The sequence below is a fragment of the Rhea americana genome, unplaced genomic scaffold (assembly GCF_003343005.1).
Source record: "Rhea americana isolate MKP2758 unplaced genomic scaffold, rheAme1 scaffold_233, whole genome shotgun sequence".
Classification (NCBI taxonomy): Eukaryota; Metazoa; Chordata; class Aves; order Rheiformes; family Rheidae; genus Rhea; species Rhea americana.
The window spans coordinates 363,366-378,084 of NW_028186350.1; the positions used below are offsets into that span (position 1 = coordinate 363,366).

Sequence of the window (14,719 nt, forward strand, 5' to 3'; positions counted from 1 at the left end):
TGTAGCAGCTTCTCTGCAAAGGTTGACTAAATAGCCTGGGATTCATCAACCTAGAAAAGACAGCAGTGACAGAGTATTAGCAGTTTTTGAAAGCATAAAACTCTCTTCCAATACAAGAACTTAAGCCAATAAAGCTATTGTTCATACTGAATCAGAAAATGAGAAGAAAGGGAGCTCCAAATAGAGGTAGTACTGGAACTTGCTAACAAGTCTGGTCTGAATAGAGGAAAAATCCCTTAAAAATCCCCCATTAGAGGGAAATTCTTGTTAAAAGTTGAACACAATTCTTGCATCTTTTTGATGTTTACGTCTCTACTCTATATTCTTTTCCTTTTTTTCCTCCTGGTAATAAACTAGACATGCATGCCTACTTCAAAAAGACAAAAAAAAAGTTATTTTTTCTTGTCTCAAATGGAGATTTTCAGTGCTAGCTGACTCCTTCCTCAATAATTAATGCATGAAAGTATTTTCTCTAGTACTTATTTAAATGGAAATATCTATATTATCCATTATTGTAAAGCTGCATTTTGATTCTGTGAGCCTGCATTACCACTGTTTGGTATGTGTTTCAGGTATTGAGTTGAGTTTAGTAATAGGAAAGCTTTGAAAGGACTCACTCTGAACTGAGATCTTGTGGATGAGCCTCCAGTTGCCGTGCTTCAGCTTTGCATGCCGTTGGGGTCTTCCATTGTATTCAGTGGGGAGCTGCAGCCCAGAAACCAAAAACATCAGGCAGATCTAATTCAATTTATTTATGCGTTTRTTCTGTTCGAGTCAAAACAGAGCTGTAAGACAACATCTTTCTCTGTTGCCTTGAAAAGCTGTTAATGCCATTTCAGCAACTAGTGTCATACTTCAAGAAAGTAAATCCTCTCACTTTGTTATTCAACTCAACGGAGTGTACAGTAGGTGCATAAATTATTTGCTAAATGTTTTTGATTAAGATTATGCAAGTAATGAGTTTTTACATTTTGGCACCAAACTGTGGAACAACTCTGTGCAGTACTTTGTTACTTAATGTAGAAAGAGAGCTCTTCTAAGTCCTCTGTTAGGCCATGGAACACAATGAAGATGAATCTGTATTAATTTGTAAATTAATCCAGAGGGATTGTGAAAGAAAATGACCTTTATTTACCTTTTTATTAAACTTTCTCAAATCTCTTTGCCCAATGATAAGATCTTAAATCCATATGTAGGTCTCAATAGGGTCAGACAAATTTTCTCAAAGATGTCTTTAGCTTCTGATAATTTTGATATCAACCATAGAAACTAGGGGACTTGGTCCRGACATCATATACTAAGTATTCCTCTGCCTGTAGCATGAAAATTGTTTTTGCAGGTAAGCCAGTGAGTATTATGTGGTAGCATGTCTTACTTATTCTGTGTCGTTACCTATAAATAGCTACAAAGGGGAAGCTGGAGTGCATGTGTGTAATGTATGTTCATATAATATATGTGTGTATCTAATTTTATTTGACCTTTATTGGTTAATTGCTTGGGACTATTTGTAAATGTCTATAGCATATAACTATGTTCAAAATCTCCCAGAAAACCCGGTGGATCCTGGTTCATTATTAGAAGGAGTGAGTCTCACTCTTGAGGGGTTTATCTGTTGTCCCTCCCCAAAAAATCTGGAAGAAATTCCCCAGCTAAAACACAGGCATTTTGAACCATTACAAGACTGGTTTTCCTCCCCCAGGTGGGTGGTGATGTAAACCAGAAGTTTGGAGTCTGAAAAATCAGTTATTGCCTCTTCCTTTAGTTWTACTTATTTATAAATGTCATATCCTGTTCTTCTCGGTGTGGAAGCTTAGCTAGAGGTCCATATTTTTAAAATTAAGCTGTCATTAATTTTGAAAAATACTATGCTTTCATAAAGAATCAAAACCCACAGATACACTAAACTACAGTGACATTTTCATTCAAAGATGGACAAACTGGTGTGCTGTGCATTGACATAACACAAACTATAGGTTCACTATACTGGCATATGCATATGCAGTCCTAGTACACAACTTAAGTTTTTGCATTGCTTCCAACAGCATCACCATGGAAATGACTAGATTATTGGTTAAGAATCAGCTTCTTATGCTTCACCTTTTTCACTCTCAACCCAGTCATCCAAATAATGAGTTTAAAAAAATAATAAAAGACTTCATTAACCAGAGTGCAAAAATTGTGAATCTAATGACAATGTACACATTAAATCCACCCACAAATTAGATACTCTGCATATGGGCTGAAGAGAGCAGTATGGAGCTTCTTAAGTGTGCATAATGCAGTGTACAAGTTAAGAATAAGCTACTGAATGGGGAAAGGAGGATAGAAGTTTGTTAAATACAAAATTCAAAATATATATTAAAAAATAACAAAAAAGARTATTGCTTTGAATTGGGAATTTTTTGGAAAAAGTATGACCTAAACATACATATAGTAGGAATTAGTTTAAAGGGAGAGGAAACAAAGGTAATTTTAAAGTATGCTTCTGTAYCTAGTCACCTACAACAAAAAAGCAAGATCTAGGATCTACTCCAGTTTGGTCTGGAGGAGGGTATGGACGCTCGCCTTGGCCTTTGGRGTGGTGTCAGGGGGCAGGGAGGGATCAGCTCCGTGAGACAGAGCCCTTCTGTTACTGCTAARTGAATCTTAGGAGAGGACTTGAAGCACAGTTCAGTGTTTGGCAAAGATCCCATGGAGTCTCGAGAGGATTTCCAGTGTGCCAACCTGACAGGCCCTCTCCTCATTCCTCCTTTGTTGGTACTTGTCTGTCTTCTAGGAGATGATGGTCATCAACCACACTTTGTCTCGAGTTCTAAARCTGGAGATTTTGTTTCACTGGTTATTGCAAAAGTTGATTCCAACTCAATACATGGTAATGTAGGAAATTAATACAATGTTTCTTATGAAAATCAGTGGAGATTTTAGTTTAAAATTTTGTGGACTGCTCTTCATCTTGTCAATAGGAATTGATGGACATATATTCAATCTTAGTTCTTCTCAAAATCATTCCAAACTTGATCAAAAACTTACTGGCACTGTCATTTTTTTTCAGCATTTTTTTTTCTGCTTAATCATATTTGGATTCCTAAGTATGCCCTCTGTGTTTCTTTTATGTGTCACATACTTTAGATAAAAAASCTTTCTAGTAAGTCAGTCTGGACCAAAGTGATTTCTAATAATATTAAATTGTTATCCTGAGTCTGGACATTGCATGCGTGCAGGAATAAGCGTTGTGCTGTAGTCCAAACAAGATTATCCAAATAGTAGGGGAGTGTATTAAGAAAATGAAAACTATATTGCAGCTAYGTGAACTGTACTTAGTGATTATTTCAGCACAAATGTAGGCACAGCTGCATTTAACTACTCCACTGCTTTTTTTAAAATCCAAAGTTGTTTGATAAGGAAGCTGAACTTAAAAACRAAGTCTTTCTCATAACCTCTGCTCCCTCCTACGCAAACGCCGAAGCAGGAACAGTCTGCATCTTGAAATGGTCAGCACAGTGGCAGAGGGCCAGTGTCATGGTGCGGTGTCAGCTCTAATGACTGTACAGTGGGGGATTGCCTGAAAAGTCTGTGCTTTGTGACCACCGAACTAGAGATCTCAGAGTAGCAGCTTCTTGTTTTAGAGAGGAATAAAAAAGGTCTCCGCAAGCCTGCTGAGGAAGAAGTACTTGCCATCCAAGTAGGAGTCACTGTGTAATAATGTGCCATTCTGAATAATTCATGTCCCAAACAGAGCTACAGTAGSATTTTGTCAGCCATGACAATAAACCGTATCTCCAGGTACTTAGCTGAGCTACATATTCTGCTGGGCAAGCATCTAATTAAAATCTGTTAATGTGATACCTAGGATAAAAATATCTCTGTTACCGTTTAACCACAGAGTTTCCTTTTTAACTTTTAAAATAGTGATGATCGCTAGATGCATAAAAATACTGTGTTGCTGGTGGCATCTGATTGACATGTTTAGATTTGCTCCTAGCATATCAGAAAACAAGATATTGCAAATAAAATCTTAAACAAAGCAACATGAGAAAATAACAAAACTTTTCAGTGGAGAGCATTAGTTGTAGGGTTATTGAGAGCATTGCTGTAAGAATAGAACATGGTCGTGGAAATAAAGTATTGAAAATATGAAGAAGGTGGAAAGACCTACCTATTCAAAGGCCAAATTGAGTATTAGGGGATGCCAGAGGGCCTTGTTCACATTAAAGGTTTGTTTTTCTTCCTAGCTAACCCATCTACTGGAAAATTTGGGACACTTACCAAGAGCCTGTATAAATTGGGCAGCTTTTCCTAAATCCATATGTCTGACAAAATTTTCCAGAAGGAGAGAGAGAGAGAATAACAGCTAACAGTGGCAGGACATTTTATTTTTCTCTGTGCCATCCTGCAGCGGGTATGGACTGCAAGTTGGGCAGGGCTGACTCTGTTTCCAAAAGAGGAAGCTGAGGTCCCCAAAATTGGGGGATGGCTAGTCTGTGACAAAAGATAGCCAGGTTCCTCCCAGGGCATAAATACATCTTTCTATCCATTCCTGATCAGTTTCCCACCAAGCCTTCCAAGGGATGAGGGTGACATTTTCTCTGCAAATACTTTGAAGTGGGAATTAGCACTAAGACATTTCATAAGCCACAGTTGCTGGCAAAACTTCAGCTGAGAGGTATGCTTGCTAAAACTCCAGCAGGGTGGAATAAAACATAGCTGTAGAAACACCTTTTCCCTCCTGTAATTCTTGTGGATGATTATTAGGGGCAGTTTCATCCCTTCATACATATCACAGTGTCCTTTGGGATATTTTCATTTTTACTGATTTGCTACAGCCCCAGCAGGACTGCTATGCTGAGCAGAAATTAATAGTTTCATCAAACACATCTGTGTCAGAGCTGCTTGCTAGGAATGTCTTTTAAAAGTGCTAAGAACAGGTCTACATGAATCAGGAATTCCACTGGACTGGGAGAATACTCTGACGAGGTTGAAGCTAGGGTCTAATAGTATTCCCATGAAAGCTAAAGCTGTCGGCTTGTTGAAAAAAATAGAGTTTCCAGTAAAAGAAGTGGTAACTTGAAACAGTGATTTTTTCTTAAAAAGAACTAAAAGCTCAGCATCCTCCTATTTTGCTACTTTAAAAGCACTATCATTCCTTAAAGCAGTACTGTATGTTTTTTTTTTCTTACTGTATCAGTAGTTGGCAATGTCTAGATGTGTCTAGATTTAAAATACCTAGGAAGCAGTTTTGGACCTATCTAGTGATAGCTGCTTGCAGTGACACAAATTATGTCTGGCTGTTTGTTGTCTTCTTTGAGGCTGATAGTTGTCAGGATGCAACGTCTTCTGTGTCACCAAACAAAACTGGACAGTCAAAAAAATAGAGTGATTTTCCCTCTCATCCCTGGAAGACTTTCAAAGCAGGATCTCAATTTGTTTACCCAGGTTTACCCACATATCCTTATGTGCATGCAAGAACTGGATACAAGCATCCCAGCTGAACTCTGCAATCATATGATGACTTGATTGGGAGATAAGAATCCACAGGCTTTTAGAAGTACAGAATTAAGACTTGCAAAACTTTCCAAAGAGTAATTTCTTTAGTGTATCTCACATTTTGGCAGCCTTTTTTTCCCTACAGTTCTGAACATGGTTTCTCCCCGTACCCAGCAGCTGTGACCTTTGGTGGTGCTCATGAACATTTATGTGAAGTTACGAGTAACCTCTGCTTCACTTACTGGAATGATCTGAATCCTTAACCTACCTATGGTTTCTCTTCTCTGTCTCTGCTTGCTCAAAATTGCAGTTACAAACTCTAATCCCCGACAGAGCCTCTGAGCTCTACTGTGAGCTGGTAATGGTTGATTCGGTTGTTACCTAGCTTCTGCAATTCATTTCTGCAGATAAGGACACCAGCCATATCTGCTGTTTAAATGACTAAATTTCCAGAATTATACCTTGGTTTTCCTAGTCAGCTCTTGGCCATCATAGCAGCTAGATTTATTTTTCGCTTCCCTGGCTTCTAAGATGGTAGGCTGGGCTCCATCCTGGATGGGATGGCCTGGTGCCCATGCTCCCAGCCTGCCAACTGAAACCTTGGCTCTCCTCTTTCATGTTGGCCCTGATGGGATCTCTAGGTCCTCTCCTTCCCACAACATATGAGTGAGGCAGTGAGGTGACATTAAATCACTGGAACAGATAAAAGGCTCTTACTATATTTATTGAGTGTTACAGATAAGTAATCCACTCTGCTGTCAATGTCTAGAGAAACAGCAAATAAAGTATACATACTGCATGCTTTGATGTGATGAAATCTCCAGAGGTCATTTACATTAGTGGTGTTCACAGTGCAGCTGCAGCTCAGTTTTTCAATGGAAAATATATAAGATTTTCATGGGTTTATGCATTGCTTTAAAATGCTATGGCTGTTTCTTGTATGCTGGACAATTCCATGGTCTGCAAGCTGATTTTTTCCAAAATGTTATTAAAATCATCTTAACCATTTTTATTGGAATAGGAAAAATTAATAGTTATTTTGTGGTTTTGTACACAACATTAAAACAACAGTCTGGTTTTCATTTAAACCGATAAAAGTATGGAGATTCAAAATGAAGGCACTGTTCCTGTCCTTAGATCAACTTCTTTCCCCACTAAAAATGTGTAAGACATGGAACAAGGGGAAAAGATCACTCTTAGAACCCATAGCATTGTTTTTGCATACGGTTCAGGTTTTTGTTGTTGGATTTCTAAACCTGACATAACTTTATTGCCTATCTTCTGAAGACATAAGGACTTCCTATGTCTTGTAAATATACAGCAATTTTAGAGTCCATTGGACCACAGACATTATTTTAAAAATCCTAAGCAATAATTAAGCAAATTGCGTAGCAAACGTGTTGGTACCTGAATTAATATGCTGTTTACTTTTGAGATATAAACCTGAACATTTGGGATAAAAGTCATAAAGAAATGGAAGTAAAACAATCAATGAAAACCTTTTTCACAATAATTACACACATTTGGAGGACAGCTGATACATGGTCCGGCAGGGCTGACATTCAGAGTTACTCCAGCATGCTGGAGAAGAGGGCACAAAGCCTCACAACATTCAGCAGAGACAAAGCTCTGCCCTGGGACAGAGCAGCCTCCTGTACAGGACAGGCTGGGACTGACGAGGAGCAGCTCTGCAGATAAGTGCTGGGGGGTCCTCATGCTATTTATACGTTGGCCAGGAGTCAGCAATGCATCCTTGTAGCAAGGAGGGCCAGACCCTGTGGGGCTGGGTAGCCTGAGCACAGCCAGCAAGCCTAGAGAAAGGGTTATGCCCTCTGCTTAGCRCAGATGAGGCCACGTCTGCATCCTGTGTACAATTTGGGATTCCCACTGTAAGAGAAACGTTGACAAACTGGATCAAGTCTGGTTCAGGGCCACAGCAATGGTGGGGCTGAAGACCAGGGCATTTGAAAAGAGGCTGGAGGAGCTGGGCTGGTTCAGCCTGGAGATGAGAAGGTGAAGAGGAATCCAACTGAATCCTCCACTGCCCGAAGAGGTTACAGAGACGAGTGAAAGCACCAGAGGCACCATCACAAACTGCAACACAGAAAACCTTGGCTGGCGCTAAGCAAACCATCCTTCTCCATGCAAGTAGTACTGCCCTGGGATAGGTCCCCAAGCACTGAAGGATCTCCATTGTCAGCTACTGCCTACATATGTCTGAGCAACCTGCTGTAGCTGCTCTGTTGGCCCTGCTGTAAGCTGGATTTGGACCAGAGATCCCCATCTGGAGTGCCTCCAGCCTGAGCCTGGCTGGTAATTCTAATCCACATTTAGACACAATTCCACGGAATGTATAGGATACAAAATAATACTGGGCATGCCTGTGAATGGAAATGGGAAATTCACTTGTGGAAGTGTGAGATGTCACCTGCTTGAGAAGGTGTATCAATTTCTAATGTGTGGGGTAGAAAGAGAATGGTTAGTATCACGCGGTTACCCCCTTTGAKTCCCTCTCCTGTCTTGGAACAGACTCTCTTCAAGCTATGGTTTATATTTGGGAGTAAGCTCCCTGGTTCARTGTCAGACTGCTTGTCATGTTCAATCCTGAAATCCCAAGTACAGAGCAGGAATGAGTCTGGAGAAATTGCTCAGTGCYTGTGTTTCGCTTTTTTCTGGGACTAGTGAGCAACACACCGCTCTGACCAAAATACCTGCAGATTCTTGGCAGTATAATCTATTGTCCTTAGTCTGTAAATTGTTCCATCTCCCAAACGCAATGAAAAGGGAGTTCTTCTGAAAGCTGTCCTTCGCTCTTTGCTGTGAACATGCCACCCTAGCTGTATGCAGCCCTTTAATCTGTTAACTCAAGAGTTCTGTGACTTCAAGTTGGTGCCCACACTCTTGAAAATGTCTGCCCTTTCTCATGTCCTCTCTGCTGGGAGGTTACTCAGCTAGCTTGATTACCTTCCTTCATCTTCTTTCTCCAGCATCTCCCTGTTGAGCTCAGCATATACTTATGTACTTGAAGTCAATAGAATTGCTACTTATCTTTGATTACAGTTCACTGTTCAGCATCCCCAACAACCCTAACCCCTCTTGAAACTTTATAGCTTGTGAAGACAGGTCCATAAAGTGATGTCAAATCTTAAACGAGGTACTTAGAGCCAAGTGGATGGCTCAGCTTTGGCAACGCTTACASTGTGAAGGTTGTATCTACTGAAGTGCTCCCAGTAATAAACCACACCTAGGCAAGTTTATACCCACAGTTCAGTTCAACTGCAGCAGCTAACGTGTGCTGCAGACCAGAGGCAGAATGCAAAATACAGTTCAATTTTCCACAGGGCTGTGCAGTCCTCAAGACAGGGAGTTGATTTCTATCTTAAATGTGTCTCTGCAGTGTRAAGATTTCTATGTACTGAACTTTGCCAGGGGAATTTGCTTCTCAGGATGAAAGAGGCTTTGTTTATTTGTTTTTCCCCCAGAGGGAAATAAGTTGCCAAACTAACCTGGACAAATAATAGTGCTTTAGATGGGATATTGCAGCTTGATATTTATTAGCTTGTTTATAGTACTTTTATATTCTGTAAGAGCACAGCAAGAATGCATAATRCATTGTGATTATTTATCATAGCTTTATGAGAGGGACCTGTTGGCAATGGACTTTTCAAAACCCAGCTGTATAGAGCTTTTACCTGAAAGAGGTGACATCTAAGTACATCTTGGACAAACAGAAAGGTTGAATGCTAAGCCAGCAGGGGAGCAAGATTTGTGTGAGTTATTCCCTGTGAGAGGGTATTAAGTAATGAGAAGGATAAAGAATAGGAAAGAGAAAAGAGCAAATRAAAAAAGGAAGGGAAGAAAGATGTAGAGAAGAGGGGAAGATGCAGTGAGGCTGAGGTGTGTTGGGACCAGCAGTAAAAGGCTGAAAGAGACACTGAAAAGAAAGCATGCATTCAAAACCATAGAAAAGTTTGATGATATCGCTGCTGGCCCTTCTCTTGTTTAAATTGCTTTTGTAGCTGCTTTGTGCCTAAAAACAAGAAGGGCTCTGTCAGGCCATCAAGTTCAGTCCTGCCCTTGCAGCCACTGTATCATATGATCCCTCCCCTAAATTGGTGGTGCTCCAGGCAGCTTGTTTTCTGAAGATCATGCAGTATTGGTGGGGAGAGGGAAGTGTGAGATCGGTGAGGTTTCTGTACTAGATCTGTCCCCTCTGTTKTGTGGTATGTGTTTAGCAACTGCTGTGTTCCTGCTAGTGCCCTTGTGATCCACCAGGAGGAATTGGGACAACAGCTTCTGAAATTGCTAAGATCACTGGACTTGGCACTGAAGAGCACTGCCCAGATAGTTCCCGGGTGCTGGCACACAAGTCGCTATACTGTTAAATTYGCAGTTTGACTGGGGAGTTAGCACAGGCCAGGGAACATTCACAGTAGGGCAGGATATACAAGGCCCTTTCATGTCAGTATTCTTTGCTCTAGGACAGTCCTCYAGCAAGGCCCATAGCCATGCCCAGTCTCCTCCCTTCTCCTCCTTGTCACAGGCTGTACCAAACAGTGGTACTACACTGCAAAAATTCCATGCCTGGAGGCTGCAGAAGCTGGAAAGAGCAATGTAGAAGCAGGGAAATATGGAGCAGGAAGGAGATCACAGCCTGTAGAAGACTGTCACAAAGCTGGGGGATTCTAGCACCCAGYCAGAAAGGGTTGCAGGCACACAGCCTGCCAGAGCCAGGGTAAATGTAATATCTTTACATAACRTGAAAAGCTGTGATCAAAGTCAGCACTCAGGTACAGCCCTGCCTGGTTGCCCTGCCAGGCTGCGCTGGAGGTTTACCAAAGTGGTGAGGGAGTAGCACAGAGCCCCTACTCACCCATGAGGGACCTAGATGCTCTCCTCTGCACCACACACCATGCTCCCAGGTCTTAAGGAGGCAGTTTAGCCCTGGAGGAAGGAGCAAAGTATGCCTGGGAAGGGCCTTTCTCCACACTATGGCTTTCAATCCTTACCATCTGCCTCAAAAGAATAAGCCCATCTCTGGCAAGTCAGCATTTGGTTTCTACAGAGGTGAGCAAGAAGGGAAGAGGAATGGAAAGGACATGGGAATGCTCAAGTGCTAGATATTGTCTTGGAGACGTTGGACAGCACACACAGATGGGAAGTCCACAACACATCTGACGTTCTGAAGTGAGATGGACTTGCTTGGTTCCTCAGATAGGACATGCTCAGGGTCAGGTGGAAAGATGTGAGYGGCTCTTGCAATAACCACTATAATTTTTTTCCCTGGAGCATGTTGTATGTCATCATCTTTCCACAGAGAGTATGAATACTTAGTGCAGCATCCATACTAGGCAGTAGCAYACCAACAGCAACCTCCATATCCTAGGTCTTGATCACAGACTAGCAGTATGAAAACAGGAACCATACTATACTATAACTTCCCTGGAGGCATCTTTACCAAGAGGAGGTGACAACAGAAGGCAAGGGATCATTGGCTCGATACTTAGAGCAGTTCTGGAGATCCATAAGGAAGAATGGATCCTCCTTGGAAGAGTCTCGGTCCAGAGGCAAACAGTGAGAGCTGGGCTCCCTTACACCTTCTCAGTTAGGACATAGACTGGAGAAGGGAAATTGCTCATCTGTGTGAACWGCAGAGGAAGACAGAAAAAAACACATTTTGAAAATGGGGGATGAGGCAGATGCCTATGAGTAGCCCKGTGTGCTTTTAGGTGAGAGATTGTGACTGTGTACCCTACATCCTCCCATTAAAAGCCGTCTGTCTATGAAGAGTGGCCTCAATGTCCTTGATGAACCTTCTCTGGTGGTTTGCCAAAACTTGCAAGATATGGTAGGCCTTGTGGATAATTTGTTAAGCATTGTAGATGACACCAAACAGGGACATAAATTGTGTCCCAGCACATTTAGGGAGGCCACATGGAACTGTTGCCAACTCGGACCAGTCATGATGAGGAGTTTGACCTCAGCACCTGTAGGCTTGGCCGTCTGAAATGGTCAACTACAGGCTAGCAGAGGGCTTATACCAGCCCTCCTCTCTATCAGGATGGGCTCAGGAAGGTGCTGTCACCCACTTAATGTCCATTGTGTGTAGAACTTCGTAGCTTTTTGATGTTTTTGTGGTCCTGCCTAAGCTTTTCTATGCACAGAGCCATTCGTGGAGGGTAAAGCCCCCTGCTCCTCTGCACCACCAAGTCCCCRAAGAAGATATCCCATCCCAGTCATGTGGAGCCTCTTGAGTATGACAGTTCTGCYAGGTTAAGAAGCAGGGAGTATTCTGTGTGGGTCAAGCTGGTGTGCAGGACTACTCAACAGTGTCCATGCCAGCAAACTTGCAGCTGGGTTGTAGCCATCTTTGAGTTTGCTCATGGGCCACTGGCTCCAGTGCTGGAGAACAGTCTCAGGTATGTTTTGTTTACCTGAATRGACACAGCATGTTAAAACAGCAGCCAGAGCCCCATCAAGCCTTCTACAATGCTGAATGGACTTCTCACCATGCAGCCTTGATGCTGTTTGACAAGAGTAGTTTAGCAGTAGAAATAATGGGAATGTACCCTTATGCAGAGCAGTGGTACATGGGCTTTTCAAATTCAGTGGCAGTTGTTACAAAGGCTTCCTGGTATGAATGTGCTTTTAAGTGTGAATTGGATTGGAAAATTCTCTGCCTGCATTGTTGGATTGCTGCCCCTGACAGGCACTGTATGAATCAGGAGTCCTTGCATTATGGCACCAGATTCAGAAGGTTCGATTTATGGCCATGGTTCCTAGAATTTTACCTTGGCACAGCAGGAATTATCAGTTCTCAGAGAGAGACTGTGTAATAATGTAGTGTGTGATGAAGTCTTTCTGGTTGTCAGTTTTGAAGACCAGTGTTGTTCATGACAGCAAGGTCAGTTACGTCAGCATTTTTCTTTAATGCATTTTAATTGCAGTCAGAGGGAGGAGGCTGTGATGTAGACAAGATACAGGGAATCACACAATCACAGCCAGGCTCAGGCTGGAGGCACCCCTGGGTGGGAGTCTCCGGTTCAACCCCAGCAGTTGCTCACAGCCTCACAACAAGTTGCTCAGGGCCATGTCCAGGTGAGTCTGGCCAATCTGTGAGGATGGAGATCACCTTTAGTGGACCATCTTAGTGACTCTTCACTGGACTGAAGAGTCTACTCTCTTTGGTGGTACAAGGAGAGATGTAGTAACTAACTCCACGAATTGTCAGACTGATTTGTTTTTATTTTGCATGAAATAAATTAGTATTTAAGTGCACAATGGGACTAAAAATACTTTCGGTAGCTTTTTATGAAGATTATAAAGTAGAGAAAAAGAAATCTTACTGTAATTAGAGGTAGAAGAGTTAATCTCAGAAAGAAATGGATTCAGGGTTACTCTAAAAGTTTCTAAACTAGCTGAAATTACCTGCAGCGAAAGTAACTGAGCTTCACTGTAAACCTTTTGTATGATCTCCTCATTTCTGAGGGTTTCTCTAGTTGTCCTCCTTGCTATTGTGTTAAAAAAAAAAGGCTTTTAGCCCTTTAGCCTAAATTCTCCTCTTGTTCTTGATCACAAGCCTGCTAATAGTCTGGGTATTTCGTTGTCACTCAAGAATAGAGTACAATATAAAAGTACTAGGTCCATAAGTTTTTTTTTTTTTTTTTTTTTTATCTCCTGTTCTCATCCATTTGAATTGCAACACAAAAATTGCAAGGCCTGTATGAGTATTTTTCCCAGAGATTCAAGAGTTTCTATAGTCAATCCATTGATAACTTAAGTCATTTGTTTGTTTGTTTGTTGGGTCATAAAATCATTTACCTTATATGTTAGAGGCAAACTCAAACCTCTTAATCCCACCAAGAAAATCTTCTTTGCCGATGGAGCACAGTATAGAAAAGAATTTGAGAAAAAGTCACTTGTCATGGAAGTTTTGAATCACTGGCAACTAGCAGAGACTAAGGAGATAAACCACTAACAGATAGGCAGGGGGCAAGTGTGAAGGACATACTCTTCATAAATGCACCATAAAACTTCATGAAGAGATGTCCCAGAAAAAAAAGAAGAAAGCACTAGGCTTATTATTAAAATCTTAAAATTTGAGCAATCATCTGGTCATTTTCAGGAAAGATTAATCAGCTTAACCACAGGCTGCACATGTTTAGTTTTCTGAGAGAAAAAGCATTGCCTCTTTTCTTCTTTTTCTTCCACAGTAATTAATGAAAGTCAAAAGCAGCAGCTGGAATCTGTGAGCTATTCCTCTCGCTATGCTCTGGGACTTTTTTATGAAGCTGGTACACGGATTGATGTCCCCTGGGCTGCGCAGTACATCACCGATAATCCCTGCATACGCTTCATCTCCATCGATAATAAGAAACGCAATATAGGTCAGTGCTCCCATTATTTCCCTTAAACACAGTGACAATAGAGGGTGTAGATCATGAAAAATGCTGTTTAATTGAGTGTTGCTATTCTGAACAGAGTACGTATTTAACTCCAAGCCACAGTGGATAGCATTTAATGTCACATTTAGCTTGTAATAAAATACGCAATGAAAGCAGGAAGGCCCTCAGAAAATTACCACCCAGCACATGGTTTATGTTATTGCATTTATGAAACCAGTGTTGGGGGATTAGAAACATCAAAATGTTGCTATTCCAAGGAAGAGCTTGAGTTCCTTTGTTTAAACTTTAATTCATACACATGCCAATTTATCTCCCATCATCCATTTCTTTAAAACTGCTGTTCTTTCCTCTAAGTATTCTTGGAAGTAGTAATGAGTTATATAACTAAGACTGTTCAGTCTAATTCAGACTTAGCTAGTGTGCTTTTATAATCATGGAAAATCCTTGAAATGACTGCACATAGTATGGCTGCTTTGCAAAGTTTGGAGAGCATCCCACAAGGCAGACACTTCTCATCTGTTTCTGGCAGGTGGCAGTAAAACAAATGTATGTTTCATTTATTAAACGTATTTCATATACAAAAAGAATGTTTGCATAGAATATCTCAAGAATTGCTACTAGCATTTGGGTTTAATCAAGTTAGTTAGAAACTAAAAAGGCTTCCTAATTCTGTTACCAGCACACATTGCGATCGTGATCTAGTTAACATCATCTGTGAAATGGTGGTAATAATCTACCCATTTTTGCAACAACCTAAAAAGCGCAATGACTCACTGTTACAGCATAAGGAAGTGTTTTCATAATCAGATTTATTACCACATTCACTTTGC

The 14,719-nt window shown here is 41.2% G+C and overlaps 1 protein-coding gene across 4 annotated transcripts in view; it reads left to right on the forward strand.

The window, feature by feature from the left end:
• RNLS (renalase, FAD dependent amine oxidase) overlaps positions 1-14,719 on the forward strand; it is an 86,043-nt gene that overhangs the window by 47,332 nt on the left and 23,992 nt on the right. For 3 of the 4 annotated variants that reach the window (XR_014895979.1, XM_085306141.1, XM_085306140.1), the window contains exon 5: positions 13,698-13,871. The exons of the other annotated variant lie outside the window; for it this stretch is intronic. Coding sequence is in view for 2 of the 3 variants with exons in the window: in XM_085306141.1 (XP_085162267.1) it covers positions 13,698-13,871 (174 nt within the window). In the remaining variant the exon portion in view is untranslated. The remainder of the gene's footprint in view (positions 1-13,697; positions 13,872-14,719) is intronic. 4 annotated transcript variants of the gene reach the window in all.